The following is a 19,200-nucleotide window of genomic DNA, read 5'->3' on the forward strand; positions in this document are numbered from 1 at the left end:
AGAGAGAGAAGTGAAGAAGCAGATGGGTGCTTCTCCTGTGTGCTCTGACTGGGAATCAAACCCAGGACATCCACATGCCAGGCCAATGGTCTACCATTGAGCAAAGCAACCAGGCCATTTTTTTTTTTTTATCTTTTTTTTTTTTTATTTTATTTATTCATTTTAGAGAGGAGAGAGAAATGGAGAGAGAGAGACAGAGAGGGAGAGAGAGAGGAGAGAGAGACAGAGAGAGAAGGTGGGGAGGAGCTGGAAGCATCAACTCCCATATGTGCCTTGACCAGGCAAGCCCAGGGTTTCAAACCGGCAACCTCAGCATTTCCAGGTCGACACTTTATCCACTGCGCCACCACAGGTCAGGCCATAAATTTTTTCTTTATTTTATTTATTCATTTTTAGAGAGGAGAGAGACAGAGGGAGGAGCTGGAAGCATCAACTCCCATATGTGCCTTGACCAGGGAAGCCCAGGGTTTCGAACTGGCGACCTCAGCATTTCCAGGTCAGCGCTTTATCCACTGCGCCACCACAGGTCAGGCTGGCCATTTTTTTTTTTGTAGAGAAGACTCTAACATTTCTTAATATACTGGTCTGGTGGTAATGAACTCCTTTAGCTTTTTCTTGTATAGGAAGCTCCTAATTGGTTCTTTGATTTTAAATGGTAGCTTTGCTGGGTAGAGCAATCTTAGTTGTAGGTCCTTGCTTTTCATTATTTTGAATATTTTGTGTCAATCCATTTCTGGCCTGTAAAGTTTCTGTCAAGAAATTAGCTTACAAATTTCTCTGTCTTTAACCTTTGCCATTTTAATTACAATGTGTCTTAGTGTGGGTCTTTTTGGATTTACCTTGTTTGGGACTTTATGTTCTTCCTGGTCTTGTATGACTGTTTCCTTCACCAGGTTAAAAACTTTTTTCAGTCATTTTATTTTTTAAATTGGCTATCAATTCTTTGCTCTTTCTCTTCTCTTTCTGGTACACCTATGATTCAAATGTTGTCCCAGAGGCTCCTTATACTATCTTTGTATTTTTAAATTCTGTTTTGCTTTTGTTGTTCTATTTGTTGTTTCTTACTTTCTCATCTTCCAAATATTCTACTGTTGATCCTTTATAAAGTATGCTTCATTTTAGTTATTGTATTCTTCATTTATGATTGGTTCTTTTTTATGTTTTCAACCTTCATTTTTGTTTCCTGACTCTTTGTTGAAGTTCTCACTAAGTTAATCTGCTTTCTCCCTAAGTTCATTGAGCATTCTTATACTTGTGTTTTTAACTCTGCATCTGGTAGATTTCTTGGTTTTATTATGTTTAGTTTTTTTTTCTGGAGTTCTGTTCTGTTCTTTCATTTGGGACATGTTTCTTTGTCTCCTCATTTTGGCTGCTCTTTCTGTTTATTTCTATGTATTGGGTAGAACTACTGTGTCTCCATGTCTTGGTAGACTGGCCTTATGTAGTAGGTGTTTTGTAGGGTCTAGTGGCACAGCCTCCCGGATCACTCAAACTGGACACTGTAGGTGCCCCCCTCACTGTGTTGGTTGTGTATACACTCCTGTTGTAATTGATATTTGACTGTTTTTGGTCTCTCAACGGGAGGAATTTGCCCCCAGGCCAATGGGCTTCAAAGATTGGCTGTGACCACCATGGAAGGTCTGCTGTCCAGGGTCCCACCTAACTAAATAGGACTTACTTCAATGAGGCTTTAGTGCCCAATGAATCTTCCCCTTGAGTGTGTTGTTCTTGAGGTGGTTGAGAGGTGCTTCCTTGTGGTCTGAAGCTGACCACTAGGTGTGCTGGCTTTTGGGCCTCCCAGAATATGCATATAAAGTTCAGCCAACCCCTGTGCTTTGCCAGAGGCCACCAGGCATGAGCTACAAAGTGATATGCAGATGGCTATTACTTGTGCTGGGCTTAGAGGTATCCAGGAGAAGCCAAACTGTGATCCAAGGCCAGCTGACTGTTGCTAGTGCTGAGCCTGCAGCCACTTAGCTAGAGGTTCAGGACATGCTCTGGACCAGATCCTGCCTGTTTGAAAGATTTTAGGAAAGTCAGCAGCATGAGCAAAGACATGTTGTTTGTATTAATAAGCCACTGCAAATGGCTAGGGTAGACACATAAGTTGGATGGAGTAACATCTCAGGGTATTACTAAGGCAAAGTGAATACTGTTAACTAGGTTAATGGAGACTCAGATGTGGTGCTTGCCTGCCAGTTTTGTGTGGGAAGAGGACTCAGTAAAGGAAAAATGGCCTCTGCCAGCACTTCCTCTTGGAGAAAGCAGCTCCTCTAGCTTGTCTTGATGCCAGACAATTCAGTTTTTTTCTGTATGTATCTGAAGCCTTTTTAGTTGCTATCCTAGTGCTAGAGCTTAACACCAGTCCAAGTAGGTCCATGTATTTTCCATTTAAGAAGATACCTGGGACTCCAACAGCCTTCTATCTTATTCAGCCACAGTCCATACTGGTTAAAGCCAGAGTTATGGAAACTTCTCAAGAGTAGAACTCTGCTTTGGGGTGGTCTGGTATGAGACTTGGACTTCATCCTCTGGTGGGGGGCTTTAGCCACTGATATGTCCTTTCTGATTTTTATCCACCACACATGGTTGTGAGACCAGCCCATTCTGCATCTTTGCCCTTCCTACCACTCTTATGACTCTTTATGCCCTTAGTTTTAAGACTTCAGTTCAGCTAAATTTCAGGCAGTTCTGAATTATTGTTTTTTTGTAGTTTAGTTTTAATTTTGAGGTGGTTGTGGGAGTATTCAAGTGCCACATTTAACTATGCTGTCATCTTGACTGGAACTCTAAATCTTATTAATTTTAGATCATACATATATTTCATATGTACCCATTAAATTCATTTTTATTTTAATAATTTTAGCTACTTGTATCTCTTTCTAGAACTGATAAACTATCTTTTTTTATTTTCTTGTTTCCTGCTTGTCTCACTTAAAACCACATAGTATGTAAGTTTATAATCGATAAACACCACTGAAATCATGTCACTCCCTTGCTTAGAACTATTCACTAGCATCCCATGACTCTTTGAATAGATGTGCAGACCCTAGCAATAGCCAAGACAATGAAATTGATTTGAATACCCTTTTTCTCCCCAGCCTCTCTTAGAACTATCACTCTCTTTGTAAACCACATTTTTAAAAAGTTCTATGATCCATCATACCCACAGCCTTCTCATATACTACTTTCTTCTGAAAACACCTTTATGCCTATTTTCACCAGTTAATATCTAATTCACCCCCCGTTCTCAGTTCAAGACACACTTCTCAGAGGATATTTCCCTTACCTCAGTATCAGTGATTCTTTTTGAGACCAACATCCTTAAAGCAGTTTGCTCTTTAAATTTCCATTCCTAGTCTTAGGCACTATTTTAAATGCAGGTTTATTTGATCTGTGACTCCCCAGTGGGTTATAATCTGCATGAATAGTATTTTATATCTGTTTGCTTGCAGTTAGAATATTTTTGTTTAGCATTATCCCTGTCTCATATAGTAAAATAACATCTGAATGAACAGCTAGTGCTAATAACTTGAGGACTGATCTACTTTTCTCTAAATATTAATCTTTATAAAATAGAATGTGTGAAAAAAGTTATGTAAAATATAAAAAAATAAATAAGTATGAAATTAAGGAGAGCTTTATCAAAAGGTCCTCAAAATTTTAGCAACACAAACATAAAGTTATTTATACATAAAATTTTAAGTTATACAAAAAAAGACAAATGCTGGAAATATTTACAATATCAATGGCTGAGATTCATTTATCATAATACATTCTCAGAAATAAATTAAGAAAGCATGAACATCTTGATAGAAAATTGAGCAAGAAAAACGAGCTGACAAGTTCAAAGATAATCAAGTAAATGGATACAACAAACTGAGAAATTGCTAAAATCTATGGTTTTTATCAATAAATGTTAATTAAATACACCAAGAAACATAATATCAGGATGCACTTAATCTTCCAGATGTACCAGAAATATTTCTATCCTCTACTTAGCATTTAGAGAGAAGAACACAGAATAATGACTAACAACTCAACCCACAACTTTAACAAATGGCAAATCTGTGAAGATAAGAGCAGGCCCTTGATGAATCTCATAAATGTCATTGCAACATTTGAAGAAGTGGAGGCTACCACAGAAAGAGCTGAGACCTTGTGACTTTCTTTGCTCTCAATTCAGAGAAATTTCTGATCCTTGATTTTCTTTATAGGTAAACACCCACATCAGAGTTTAACTTCCAAATCTATGTTTAGCCAAAAGGCAAAGAATGCATATTGAATTTTCTTTGTCCTGATGCTGTAAACACTGTAATAGAATTCATTAAAGGAGGAGAGAGAAAGTAGCTATAACTCATGATAATGTGAACCATGTATGGCACATTCTTCCCAAACCTGTGAATGAATGACAGACCAATCACAGTGACACAGAAGATGAGGACACAACTGATGTGAGAGATACAGGTATTGAGAGCCTTGGCCTTCTCTTCACCAGAAGCTATACCCTGGCAGTCATAAAAATTAAGATATAAGAGGAAAGGGTGATCAGAAAGGCTAAGAAGACTGTTAAAGAAACCAGAATTATAGGATAAAGTCAATTGACAGTTATGTCAACAGAGGCCAGTTTCATAACTTCTTGGTGAAGACAGAAAGCATGAGAGAGAACATGAGAGTGGCATTATGGAAATAAAAAAAGATGCAAGATTGCAGGCACAATGAATATAAAAGCTTCATAAAAGCTCTCATCTCTAACTTTACCACTTGAGTATTGGTGAGGATGGAAGTATATTTCAGAAGTTGGCAAATGGCAATAAAATAGTCATAAGCCATGGCAAGCAAGATACCTGATTCTACAATGGAATGAGTGAATGAAGTTGGCCTTTGGAAAACAGTCTCCTAGGCTTATCTTCTGACAATTTGCCCATAAGACACCCATTAGAGTTAGCATCATGGTCAATGTCACCGTCAGATCTGTGCCCACCAGCATAGCAAAGAAATAGTACACAGGTTCATGGAGACTGTCGTCATTTTTGATGAGGTAGAGGAGAGTGCCATTGCCAAGAAGCACTGAGACATAGACTACAAAAAAGAGGATGGAGATTCAATGATGATATGCTTCCAGGCCTGGGAAGCCAGTCAGCAAAATGGAGACAACACTGATATTGGGCCATATACTATCTCCACAAATAAAGAACAGCTTTCTGAATATCTGTAATCCAGGAACCCAGATTTTCTAACAATAATATATCACGGCAGCCTCAGTGTCAATGCTCACATTTGAGAATAGTTAATTGGTGTGATAAATGTAACTCTGCAAGTATTTCCCTGTAGAAGAGTAAAAGATATGCAGGGATTACTTGAGATGAGCAATGCTGGTCTTTCCCTAATTAGAACTAAATATTAGGTTAATATTTTGGACAAAATTTTCTCAAATAAAAAGAATAATTTTCATTATTTTTTCTTAAAACATCAGGTCTTACTATTATGTATATCTTTAACTATTTTTGCAGCAACAGTAATAACAATAACAAGATAAATAAATACAAATGGATAATAATTATACTTAGTTGCTTTCTTGCTGTGATTTCTAACTTTCTAGACACATAATTATGATTTTGATTTTATTTTTCCCAATCATGACAAATACATACTGTGTTTTTTTTCAGTTAGAAACTCTTTTTTGTTTGTTTGTTTGTTCTTGAAATTGAATGTCAGTGTTTTATGAAACGCAACAAGCTCACCATCACTTCAAATTGCTTTGTTGCTCCAACTGTTACTCTTTTCTAGAGATTGGCTACAAGAAGGGTCACCCACCAACCAGCTTCAACTAACAAGTATGGGGACTTGTTAAACATGCTGCTTTGACCTCTATTTCCAACCTACTGAATCAAAATTTGCTTTTTTTTTTTACAATTCCTAGGTGATTTGTGTGCACAGTAATACCTGAAAAGCACTGCTTCTAACATGTTCTATCCCATCTTTGGAGATATAGATGCTTTTTTATTCTTCTGCCTGGTTGATTTCTTCATTCCTTCTAAATTTTTTTATACAATTATTTTTATTACTCTTTCACCACTCATTGGTTCTCTTTCTGTCTCTTGTCTTTTCCAATATCACTGAACATAACTATATGTTCAGTTTCTTTTTCTCTCTGTTTCTGTTTAGCTTTATCTACTTTTCCTCCAACACTTAACCCTGAGTAGCTATTGCTTATGTGACTGGTCACATTATCATGTGCCCACAATCTAAAGATGTCAGTTATTTCCACTATTTCCATTTTCTTTGTTGCTACAACCCAAAATAAAGGATCTATTAATTTCTATGTTGCAGTCTTATTTCACTAGTCAGTCAGAAGCATCAAGATGTCTCCATACTGAGCAGGAGAATGCTTTCCTTCTTCATAAGATGTCCTTAATATCTGAAGTAGATCAGACCAAGACAAATCACAAAGAATCTAACTCTTGTGTTACCAAATACTCTGAAATTACATCTGCATGTGCACAGCATTTACTGAGATAAAAATCACTAACACTAAGAGATCTCTAAAATCAAAACACCTTTAAGTCATATAGAGGTTTAAATTATAATTATTATGCAAATGTTGTTCTGTCTCTGAAAGTATTTTTAGTGTTAAAAAGATAGACCTCAAAATAAAATAGTGAATTGTGAATCTATCACAAAGTTAAAGTAAGGAAGTGACCAGAGAAGAAAATGTGTTATCTCCTCCCCTTGTCTGCTTTTTATATATATTCTATCCCTCCTGAATGGGGCAGGGAAAAGGTCCTCATAGACACCAGGGTGATGGGCCAGGGTGAGGGTCTCAGGATTTATCCTGCTGAGTCTCACTGATAATAACCCATGCCCTTTGTAAAAGAGCAGTTCCTTATATAAACACAGTTTGCTTTTAGGCTCTAATAAAACTATAAACCTCTACCCAGACAAATAAGTAAGAACACATAATGTCACATTTAATTTAGGGCATTCACAGTTATCTCAGTGTCAATCAAAGGTCCAGATTAGAAAAGTCAAGTCTAGAGGTTTCTTTAATACACTTACTGAAAAGAAACAGAAAAGCCTGAGCTGTAGTGTTTTCCACATCATCTGGGGTCCTCTTTCTCTGCAGGCCTCTGGGAAGCATTTCAAAATTGTTTTCCTCAATTGTATCTGACATCAGAAGGGAAAGGAGTCATTTCATATTTGTGTCTTTCGCATTCACTCACTCAGGTTTTGTGGGTCAAATAAGTTTGCAAATATGATGTATATGTTTGCTTGCTTATAGTTTGAATTGGGTGTGAGGGACAGGCTGTAAGCAGGCAGGGTCCTTATAGCTTAAGGCTTAGTTTTAAGACTAAGCCTTTCCCACCCTTTTAATACTAAGATCTTTTAAAAACCAAGCTTTTCCCCACACCCTTAACTGTTGCATGATAGCGGGTGGATCACTTTTATGAGGAATCCCATTTATGCCTCAGATAAGTGACTTTGTATCAGAGACTTCCTTGCTTGTATATTGGATTAAAGGTTTTGATTTCTATACTATAAAATGGATCAGAGGAGCTCATGCAGGAGGAGAGCAGAGAAAGGCCATGTGGAGTAGAAGCAGCCAAGATGGAGGAGTGCTGAAGGAGAAAGCAGTTTGTGCAGAGAGGAGATGGGAAACAGAGGTGAATAAGGCTGGTGAGGTACAAACCTTTGATCCTAGAAAACCTCGGATAAGTCAGTGGCTTTGGGAGCCCCAAATGGAAAGGGAAGTGTTTTTTCACTGTGTGTATTTCTTGCCCACCAGGTACAAGCTAGGATTAAAGCTAATGGCCCACCAGTTTTTGGCTCCATTGTTTTATTACCGTCTCTTTGAATCAAATGCGAACCTGCATGGGCTAAGTGGCTGTGATGGTGGCCATGGCTACTGGCTTTACAGGTTTGTTGCTGGAACAGGACCCACTGCTGCCTTATTTAAGACTTACTCCAGATGATCTTCTTGCATAGACTCCTCAAGAGGCCTCATTAGTAAGCTATGTATGTAGAGACTACTCCTCCAAAGTTTCATTTTTATAGCCACTAAGGAGACTCCTTGATTCTTCTATCCTCTCTCCTCTCTCTAGGAGAAGATTGGCCACTCAATGTCCTTGAGACTTTCAAGTGTTTCCCAAAGGCTGTGTGAAGAAAACTGGAAACTCAAATGCCAGTAGAGGTAGAAATGTTGGTTATGTGACATCTTCTGCACACCCCAAATCCTTGGCATGCATATTCTTTTCATTGTGTCCTTCAAATGCCAAATATGTTTTAGTTTATTCCAGGGATCACTTGTACCATTATTGAGTCTAGAACTAATGAATTCCAACTACATTTTTGTCTTTCCTGTTCCTTCGAGAGAAAATAAGTTCTGATACAGAAGAATGAGAATATCAGTACATTTCTTAGTAGCTATGTATAAGAAAGTCAATTTTTCATATTAAAATTATATTATTTTTACATCATTGATCAGTTTCTGCCAGGTTCACAATAAAGAACATGGTTTGTTTTGTTCTTTTTTCCTCCACAAAATGTAACACAATAGTGTATACTAAAAAAAATATGGATCATAGTTTTTATAGCACTGTTATTATAATATGGATGGTAGCATGATAAGGGGAAGCACATAAAATATCTTTAAGATTGGGAAAAACTTCCCAGAGGAAATATGAATAAAGCTGAGATTAGAACAATGAGAATGGTAAGAAATATAGTAGTTGTGAATTGGATAGAGTTTAGCTCCAAATAGAGAGAAAGCAAGAAAAAAATGTGATGAATTAAAAAAAAATAGGTTAACTAAAAAAAAAATATGTGGAAAAAAATTGACACAAAATAAATCTATGGGAGCATATTCACATCATGTAGGGTCTTACAATTTGTGTAAGAAGTTGGACTTTACCCTAAGAGCAATGAGTATAAAGTAAGGGGGAGGGGTCACCATCAGATAATCATTGTAAATTTACTGTGGTTAAAGTATGATGGCCACATTAGAAAGGTCAGAGAGTGAGTGAAGGGAGTATATGATACAATCACAATAATCCCAGTGAGAAATTGTGTTGGTGTGGACAAGATGAGGTGTGGGTAGGGTTAGATAGAATAGGGTGGGAGAGATTTCTATGACTTAGAAAGAAGAATAGCTTGTGACTTAAAGAGAGAAAATAGTAAAGGATGATAGCTGCATTTCTGATTTTACCTGAGTGGTGATAACAGAAAAAGAATGACTCTATTAAGTAATCAACAATTATTTGTTATCTTACTTTGCAGTAAGCATTGTTTTACATTCTAGATTTACAAAAAGAATAAAGAGAACATATTCAGTTTAAGGGATTCTGTGTTTGTGAGCAGTTAAGTAGAAAAGTCTCCTAGGCAGTTATATGTATGTGTGTGCCTTGAATTTAAAAAAACAATATGAGAGCAGAAAAGATTTGAGAATGATCAATAATCAGATTGAATTGGATTAGCTTAAAATTTTTGTTTTAAGTTCTTAAAATTGGTTGTTAAGATCATGGCCTCTGGAGCCAGTCAATCTGAGTGTGAACACTAACCCTACTTCTTACAGGTTCTCTGTCTTTCTATACTCTCAGCACGTTAGCTTCCTCATCAGTAAAATGGGTAGGATAGAAGTTGTTGAAAGGATCGTTGTCAGGATTAAATAAATATTCCTAAAAATGATGATGAAGATTTTGTATGTTGATTTATGTAAGTGTTGACACAAGGGTTGGGAAATGTTAGAATTCAGTAAGGGGTAATTTTTCTTTGTTTTATTATGTTTTCTCAGACGAGTATAGAAGAAAATGTCTAGAATGGATTTAAAATAAACAAGAGAGAGAGACAGAGAGATTGATATAAGAGTTTCTATAGAACTGAATAATAACATTTTACTTGTTATTTAATGGTAAACTAAGACAAGAAGGAACCAGAAATAAAATGTCAATGGACTGGAGCCCTGGCGTTGTAGGAGAATTCTATATTAGTAGTAACTGAGAGAGAAAGGAAGAAGGAATATAATTATTTTCAAAACTATTTGAAACTTTGAAACCTTTTATATTATTTTCTTTCCTTTTTATTTTTAAATTACAGTTTATATGCCATATTATTTTGTATTAGTTTCAGGTGTACATCATAATATTCTTATTAGCTATCTATTTCATCATATAACAGTATCATCATCTATTTAATAATTTTCTACTGGATGACTTTTTTCCTTTCTATTTTGACAGTTCAAAATTTTCAAGTGTTTGTCTTTGCCAATGTTAGTAGTTGTAATAGAATTAATGGAACATATGAGTATCAGTAGTAATATGTATTATTCTCAACTCCTCAGAGAAAGACTCTTGCGAGGCCTTTTGTTATTCTCAATTGATAGATGAGATAAGGGAGGCTCAGAGATTAAATGATTTGTTCAATATTACAAAGGTGACCAGTGGAGGTGCTTTTCCTTCAAAGGCCACATTCTTTTTTTGCCATACTATGCCATTTTGTTTCTACGAATTTTTCTTATTTCCAGGAATAACTTGACACAAGTAAATTTACTATATCAAGAGGTATAAAAATGATTACAGTTTTTATTTTTTCAAATGTAAAAGAATGTTTTTCATGTATAGTGTATACTCTATCTATATTATCTAGGGAGGATTAAGGAAAAACATATATATTGTGAGAGAATATAATTTTATACATAAAATATGGTATAAAAATTAGAATTGATTTCATTTCTCATACTATCTTCTTAATTTCTCAGATTATTTTGCTTATATATATATTTTATTTATTTAGAAAATTAAATTTGTCCTTGGCTAGTGGCTCAGTGGATTGAGCATAGACCTAGTGCATGAATGTCCCAGGTTTAATTCCTGGTCAGGACACACAGAAGTGATCATCTGCTTCTCCTGCCTTCTCTCTCCCCTTTCTCTCCCTCTTCTTCTTCCACAGCCAGTAACGCAATTGTTTCAAACATGGCCTTGGAAGCTGAGGATAGCTCCATTGTGTGACAGCCTCAGGTGCTAAAAATAGTTTGGTACTCTACCATTGCTAGTGGATCCAGTTGGGACACATGTGGAAGCCTACCTCACTATCTTACCTGCTCACAACACACACACACACACACACACACACACACAAATTTACAGTGTTACGTTAATCAATCAGAGCATATAGGTTTCAGGTAAAAATCTAGAGCATTTGAACTGTTGATTGTGTTGTGTACACATCACCCAAACTCAAATCATTCTCCAAAACTGCGTACTTGTCCCACTTTACTTCCTTCTCCCACTCCCTCCACGACAGCACCCTCCCCCTGGTAACCACTTCATTTTTATCTATGTCCATGAGTCTCAGTTTTATATCTTACCCATGTGTGAAATCATATAGTTCTTAGTTTTTTCTGATTTACTTATTCCACTCAATACAATGTTCACAAGTTTCATCCATGTTGTTGCAAATGGCAATATATAATCACTTCTTGTGGCTGAATAGTATCCATTGTATATATGTACTACTTCTTCTTTATATAATCCTCTATCAAGGGACATTTTGGTTGTTTCCATGTCATACCAATGTTTTTGAGTTTTCTGGGGGTAGATAACCAGTAGAGGGATTGCTGGGTCATATGGTAGCTCTATTCTTGGTTTGCATACATATTTTGATAATAAAAAAATCCATGAGTATTACATCTTTTAAAAATCATTTTCAATAAAATTTATTGGGGTGAAACTAGTTAATATAATGACGCAGGTTTCAGGTGCCCAATTCTACAAGTCTTTATGTAAGTCAAGTCTTCATGCAAGTCAAGACTTCTTTCATGACCATTTGGAATTACTTTGTGTATTTCACAGTTTGCCTTTGTATTCTCTTTCAGTTTTCACTGGATTAGATACAAGTGTTATATTAGACTTAATCATGTTGTCTGACAATTTTTAAGTGTATATTTTCTCATGCCTTTAAGTTCATGTTATTGGTGCTTCTTAAAAAATGTTTAAACTAAAAAAAATAAAATTAAAAAAATGTTTAAACTGATTGGGCTACACTGAATTGGTCTATTCAGTCTTTTCTCTTATTAAATCAATGCAAAGCTTAAAATGAAAAAGAAGCTTGGTAAATTAAAATTAGATCAGATGACAATGGAGGGGATCTAAGTCAACAGTGTTCAAATATTATTTTGCAAATAACTATTTTCAATGGAGAAATAAAATTTTTTCTAAGAGAGTCTTGGTTATAGATTATGAAAAATAACTCCAGGGATCCTGGTAACAGATAGGAACACACAATTCTTCTCAAATTAAAAAAATGAGGGGAATGTGGGAGTGGGGGGGAGAATGTATTTCGTGGGACACTTGAATCCGTGTAAACACAATAAATTAAAATTAATAAAAGAAAGCAATATGGAAATATGTTAAGTAACAGTTTTATTGATTTTTGTCTGATAATATTTTCATTAATATTTTAAAACTATTTCTTATAACATAATCTCGTTTTGTGTACCTCTTTTATTGTTCTTAAATATTGAATGCATGAAATCATAAATATAATATGTATATCCATTGTCTAATTGTAGATTGAATACATTGGCATTTTGTTTGCCAACATATTTTCTATAATTTTGCTTAATATGCAAAATTCTCCCTAACTCTCCTTACCTTTTGACAAACTAATAAAACAAAGCTTTTCTTCATATATCATTGATGGGCGGATGCTGGCCATGTTGATGTCTATGAGAGATAAAATGAATAGGAGGTCTTAAGTTGTATTTCCTTAATTAAATCTCTTTTGTGCTTCAAAACTAAAAAGTTATAATATTTTCTGAAAGCAGTTTATTATCAACCCCTCATTCCAGAAAAAAATAAATGTTATGATTATAATATTTTCATGACTTGTATCACTCTTTCATTTTCATTATGTACATGCAGAGGCTATGAATTGCAGAACACAAAACAAAATCTCAGGTGTGCAAGAAATGGAACTTTATTTATTATGGGTGATGTGGTGTTGTCATCGCATTAGCTGGAAGACACCAGATATCATCAACTCAAGTTCTTCTCACTAATTCTTGGTGAGCATCTAACCCTACTGGCATCTGCTAAATCCTTATTCATATTTCCTTCTGGTTGTTATGGCAGCAATTTCTCTCTTAGTCTGAATACTTCACTTTCATGGATTTGTGATCCACTCTAATGCCATGAAACCCATGGTGTTGTCTAAAATCTTTCATCACCTCTGATGTACTGTTAGGTATAGAAGAAATAGTTGAACTGTTTTTCACACAGTGCTGCTAGGAACTCTGTAAAGCTATCCATTCTCCTTTCTTTGTACAGACTTTGCAATCATCTCAAGTGTCATTGACCTCAAACTAATATGACAGGTAATTCTACCCAAGTAAAGAATGACAGAAAATAGCAGCCAAATCTACCAAGCAGTGCAAAAGAACTAAGGTAAATGTCATTAATGATGTGATGAGGCCAAAAGTTGAAAACCAGAACAATAGCACTGTGTCTTTTTTAAATGACAAGAATAACAGTTTTTCTCATTTTAAGACAAATTGGCATTATACAGTTCATTCGGCCAAAGATTAAGATGTAAGAGATAAGTATAAGCAGAGAGTCCAAGAAGCCAATTAATGAAATCAGGACTACAGGATAAAGTCTATTGAAGGTGATGTCAGTGCGTGCCAATTTGATCACATCTTGGTGCAAACAGAAGGCATGGGAGAGGACATGGGATCTGCAGTAGGGGAATCTAGAAAGGGTAATAATGATCATGGGCACAATAAGTATAAAGCCTCTCATTAGAACCCCTAGACCTATCTTTACCACCTTAGCATTGGTGAGAATGGAGGTATATCTCAGGGGATAGCAGATGGTGATAAAACAATAATAGGCCATGATGAGCAAGACTCCAGACTCCACAATTGAGAGTGAATGGATTACATAGGTTTGGAAGTAGCAGGCTCTATGGCTGATCTCCCTGTGATCCAGCCACAGAACACCAAGCACAGTGGGCATCATTGTCAAAGTAACTCCAAGGTCTGTGGCTGCCAGTATAGCCAGAAAGTAGTACATTGGCTCATGAAGAGTGTGGTCTTCCCTGATAAGGAAGAGGAGGGTGCCATTGCCGAGGAGTATGGAGATATAGATAACAAAGAAGGCAGTGGAAATCCAAGGGTGAAATATCTCCAGACCTGTAAAGCCAGTCAGTAGAAAAGGGGCAGCACTGATGTTGGACCACATGGTGGACCCCTGTGTTGAAACAAGCAAACAAAAGTAAGGTCTCTCTAAATAAGCCTTGTCCAGTAGAAATATAATTTAAACCACACATGTGCTTTAAAAATTTTTAGTAGTCACATTAAAAAATGCAAAAGGGAAGAATGACAATTTTAATAATTTTTTATTCAATCTGTTATATTTAAAATATTATCATTTCAAATGTAATCAGTTTAAAAATCAGGATGAGATATTTTACATGTTATTTTATTAATGCTTCAAAATCCAGTATTTGGTTTTAACTTAAAAAAAGCCATAACTCAAGATAAGCACAGACTATAGTATTGGGTAGTATAATTATAGACTATAAAATTATTTTTACCATATCATTGAAAAAATAAGAAATTATAGTCTTTTATAGATTATGTTCATCTTTTATTCCTCCTTCACAAATTTCTCATCCCAGTTCTCTAATTCCAATATTTTCTAATTACTCATTATCTGAATCAGAATCCTCTGATAATGCTTACCCAAATGTCTGACTTATTTCAACTGAAACCCAAGGTCCTTTGTCTGTTTCTAGTCCTGTCTTCTAGTTTCTTCTCATCTCTATTCTACACATATTTTACATGATGAGAGAATTTGGTACTTTCACTCTGGATTCACCATTTATATTATTTGTTCATTGATTTAATAAATGAGAAATGATGGCACCTACAAAAATGAGTACTAAGGGTACAAACCTCACGATCGTTTAAGGAACAAAAGTAAGCTCTCTCTGAGTTATACCATCTTTACTTGAGTTGGCTGTCACATTGCAATACTGTATGTGGAGAAATGACTATGAAAATCCATAGGACCACCCCTTTCAAGGAGCCCAAAGAGGGGGCCTGAATTCTTTTGACATTTTTATATTTTTGAACTTTATGAAGTTCACAACTTTCTGCTTCAAAGGAGTATTGTTTTTGTGTCCAGAAGGCAGAATTTAGAAACTTGAAAGTGACTTTTTTTCAATTCCTAAATTTTAATTAAGGTGATCAGATTTGTTTCTATTATTCAATCATCTGGGTTTTTTTTTTTTTTTTTTTATTTTTCCGAAGCTGGAAACGGGGAAGCAGTCAGACAGACTCCCACATGCGCCCAACCGGGATCCACCTGGCATGCCCACCAGGGGGTGATGCTCTGCCCATCTTGGGGCTTCGCTCTGCCACAATCAGAGCCATTCTAGCGCCTGTGGCAGAAGCCACAGAGCCATCCTCAGCGCCTGGGCAAACTTTGCTGCAGTGGAGCCCTGGCTGCAGGAGGGGAAGAGAGAGACAGAGAGGAAGGAGAGGGGGAGGGGTGGAGAAGCAGATGGGCGCTTCTCCTGTGTGCCCTGGCCGGGAATCAAACCCGGGACTCCTGCACTCCAGGCTGATGCTCTATCCCTGAGCCAACCGGCCAGGGCCATCATCTGGTATTTCTTGCTTTTTTAAATCTTAGAGTTTTGTGCTAAATGCAGGGCACATAATGGCAAAAAGATATTTACAAACTCGTCAAAATGGTCAAAATCCTGTGTATTGACAACAGCAAATACTGATGAGAATGTGAAACAACAGAACTCTCATGCATTGCTGACAGGGATGCTGATAATTAAAATTATTTATATAATGGTATTGACTTTCAAGTAATACTGATATAGTCATTGGCTAATGTGTAAGTTGTCTGGTACATACAATCTTTTTACAAATGTCCAGTTAAAAGTACCAGTAACTCACAAACTACCTATGTATGTGCTACCATCAAGCTCTCCGGTCTCCAATATTTCTCCAGTGTGGACATGATTGATTAATCAGTTCTGACCTTGTCTTACCCACTAGAGTTGTTATACAATGATCATTTTCAAGCCTTATTGGAACAGCAACTCTAAAGGATAAACACTGGGGAAGAACACATAGACACACAGACATGCACACAAAGTTTTGTTCTATAACTGAGACGTAAACAAATCATGGAAGGCAAAAGGCATGAAGAAGAGAAAAAAGCTAGCACACAGATCACATAGAAAGATGTGAAAGGAAGGATGCAGAACACAAAGAATAGAACATAGAGGAATAAAAGATATAATATAGAGTCCTACAAGTGTCATGATGGCCCTGCCCTGTACATTCACTCTCAACATTAGTCTCTCTTCCCCTTTCTGCCTCTTCTAAAAGATATTTCTCTTATAGTAAAAATATTCTTGATAGCTTTAGGTTAACAAGAACATTTCATAGCAGCCTGATTCCCTTTATTATTCAGTTAAACACTCAGTCAAAAAGAAAACTAGAAACTACCTAAATGTACTTCAATCAATGAATAAACTAGTACATCCATAAATACAGAACCTAGCAATAAAAAGAAAGAAACTATTGATACATACAATTACTGGACATTTTTCAAGAGAATCAGTTAAATAAAAAATACAAAAACAATTCCAGGTATAAAAATTTTTAAAAATAACAAAATTTTAGATATGAAGCACAGATTAGTAGTTGCCAGAATTTAGAAATGATGGGAGGGAAGAAAAGAAGGAAGATGTAAAATGAGGTAATATTGGAAGATGAGTCAGTTTTATATCATGACTGTGATGGCATTTACACAAATCTACACATGTTATAAAATTGCATCAAGCTGAACATGCATGAAGATAAATGAATGCATGTAAAACTAGTGAAAATTAAATATTCTCTGGGTTGTGCCAATGTCAATATGCCTGTTAGAATATTATACTGTAGTTATGCACTGGAGAAAACTGGTGAAAGTTCCACAGATTTGCCCTACATATATTTTTGCAACTTGTCATGAATGCTGTGCATCTCTGGGAATGTTGTCAGTGGATAGCCTCCAAACTCATTTTATACAGGATGTTTCTTAGCTACAGAGCTACTTTGCCTAAGGTCATGACTTTCTCAGGTTAATAATCGAACAGAGGCTTGACTATTCTGGCCATTTCAGTTACAACATGGGTTAATACTGTTAAGTGTATTTGGTCCAGAGCTTTCTGTTGACAAAACCTCATCCAACCTAAGTTTGGTTTCTTATCTTAGTTTGGTTTCTTCTACCTCTGCCTAATTCTGCTCTCTCTCTCTCTTTTTTTTTTCAAAGGTGTTAACCACTAATAAACACCTTTCAGCCAGAACTCTTGTTTCAGCATCTGCTTCTGGGCTACCTAAACTGTGATAAGGACATAGTCATCAGTAATTTGACCATCTATGAAAGTATAAATTTTCTTGCTTAACAAGAATATATATGTTCTGGATAAAGAGCTACTCTAGGGAATAAAATATGTCATTCCATAGGTGATACTATGACTATTTCTGCTAATGAGATCATGTAACTATGTGAAAGTGTGCAAGAGGGCGCACCCAACTATGATTATAATATCTAGGGTCCTTATTGAATTAGAAAAGAATATAAACTAACCAATGGCACAAAATTGATCTGGACACAAAAATGATTCTTGATATCAACCTCGTACCACAGACAAAATTGAATTTGTGGTGAAGTTATTAAAAATGCAAAGCTATTTTAAGATAACACAGGGATTTTTATTCATTGATTTTAGATTTAAGATCTCTTAAATATTTCACAAAAACAAGAACCATATGTAACTCTACACTACAACTAAATTATTCCCATGAAAAACAATTAAGAAACTAAGAAAGTCAGCTATAGACAGTAAAGATATTTGTTATACTTACATCTGACCCAAAACATGCTGCTAATTTATAAATAATATCTGAAAAATCAATAAGAATATATCAGACAACCTATTTTTTTAATGGGCAAAAGACTGAAAGAAATAAGTTCTTTACAAAAAAGGCGAGTAATCAATAAATGTATGAAAATGTGTTCAACATTATTAGTCATCAGGGTATTGCAATTCAAAACCACAAGAAATTACTATACATTGTTTTTCCCCATTTTAAGACATACCCTTTTTTGAAAAATTTGGGCTCTAAAAACTGGGTGCATCTTATGCAGTAGTTGTAGATGTTTTTACTTGCATTTCCCACTTTTTCGCACTTGTTGCGCTCATTGTTGAAGACAGTGATTCGTCATCAGACATAGATGAGGACAAGCTAATGGATGGGAGTTCTGACAGTGATGAGGAGTTGTATAAATTTTATGAAGAATAAAATAAAATTGAGTTCAATAACTTTATGTAATATTTTTTTTTCAAATTTTGGGTGCCAAAATTAAGGTGCATCTTATACATGGGAGTGTCTTATACATGGGGAAATATGATACTCAGATTTTTTAAAATGCTGAAAATACGTAGTGTTGTTAAGGATATGAAACAGTTGAGACTCATGCTTTATTATTAAAATATAAAATTATGTAATCACTTTAAAAAATATTTGGCAGTACCTACCATAAATAAATTTAAGAAATTGTACTTCTATGCTTAGGCCCAACAGAAATTTATACTTATGTGCCTAAAATAAACAATCAAATAAACATGTTCCTTAATGATCAGAGCAGCACTTTAACAATAGCTGCAAATATTACTATCAAGAATCAAGAAGAAAATAAAGAATATAATTATCCAATGGAATACTGAATAGAAGTAAAAGTGTACAAACTACTGTTACACACAAACACATGATTATTTCTCACAAACTTAATGAGGACAAAAAAGAACACATAGCTTTTACTTTTTTTTTAAGATATCTCTTTTCTTTTTTTAAAATTAATTTTACTAGGGTGACATCAATAAATCAGGGTACATATGTTCAAAGAAAACATGTCCAGGTTATCTTGTCAATCAATTCTGTTGCACACCCATCACCCAAAGTCAGATTGTCCTCTGTCACCTTCTATCTAGTTTTTTTGTGTCCCTCCTCCCCTTTTCTTCTCCCTCCCCCCCGTAACCACCACATTCTTCTCAATGTCTCTTACTTAGTCTCATTTTCATGTCCCACCTACATATGGAATAATGCAGGTCTTGTTTTTTTCTGATTTACTTATT

At 35.5% G+C, this 19,200-nt stretch overlaps 1 protein-coding gene and 1 pseudogene across 1 annotated transcript; both read right to left on the reverse strand.

Annotated features, from left to right (window-relative positions):
* Positions 1-4,256: 4,256 nt before the first annotated feature.
* On the reverse strand, positions 4,257-12,711 carry LOC136319610 (olfactory receptor 51B2-like; annotated as a pseudogene).
* A 794-nt stretch (positions 12,712-13,505) lies between these two features.
* On the reverse strand, positions 13,506-14,234 carry LOC136319611 (olfactory receptor 51B2-like). The gene has a single exon (XM_066252789.1). It carries the CDS (start codon positions 14,232-14,234, stop codon positions 13,506-13,508), a length of 729 nt encoding a protein of 242 aa, XP_066108886.1.
* Between the last annotated feature and the right edge of the window lie 4,966 nt (positions 14,235-19,200).

The sequence above is a fragment of the Saccopteryx bilineata genome, chromosome 1 (assembly GCF_036850765.1).
Source record: "Saccopteryx bilineata isolate mSacBil1 chromosome 1, mSacBil1_pri_phased_curated, whole genome shotgun sequence".
NCBI classification, from domain to species: Eukaryota; Metazoa; Chordata; class Mammalia; order Chiroptera; family Emballonuridae; genus Saccopteryx; species Saccopteryx bilineata.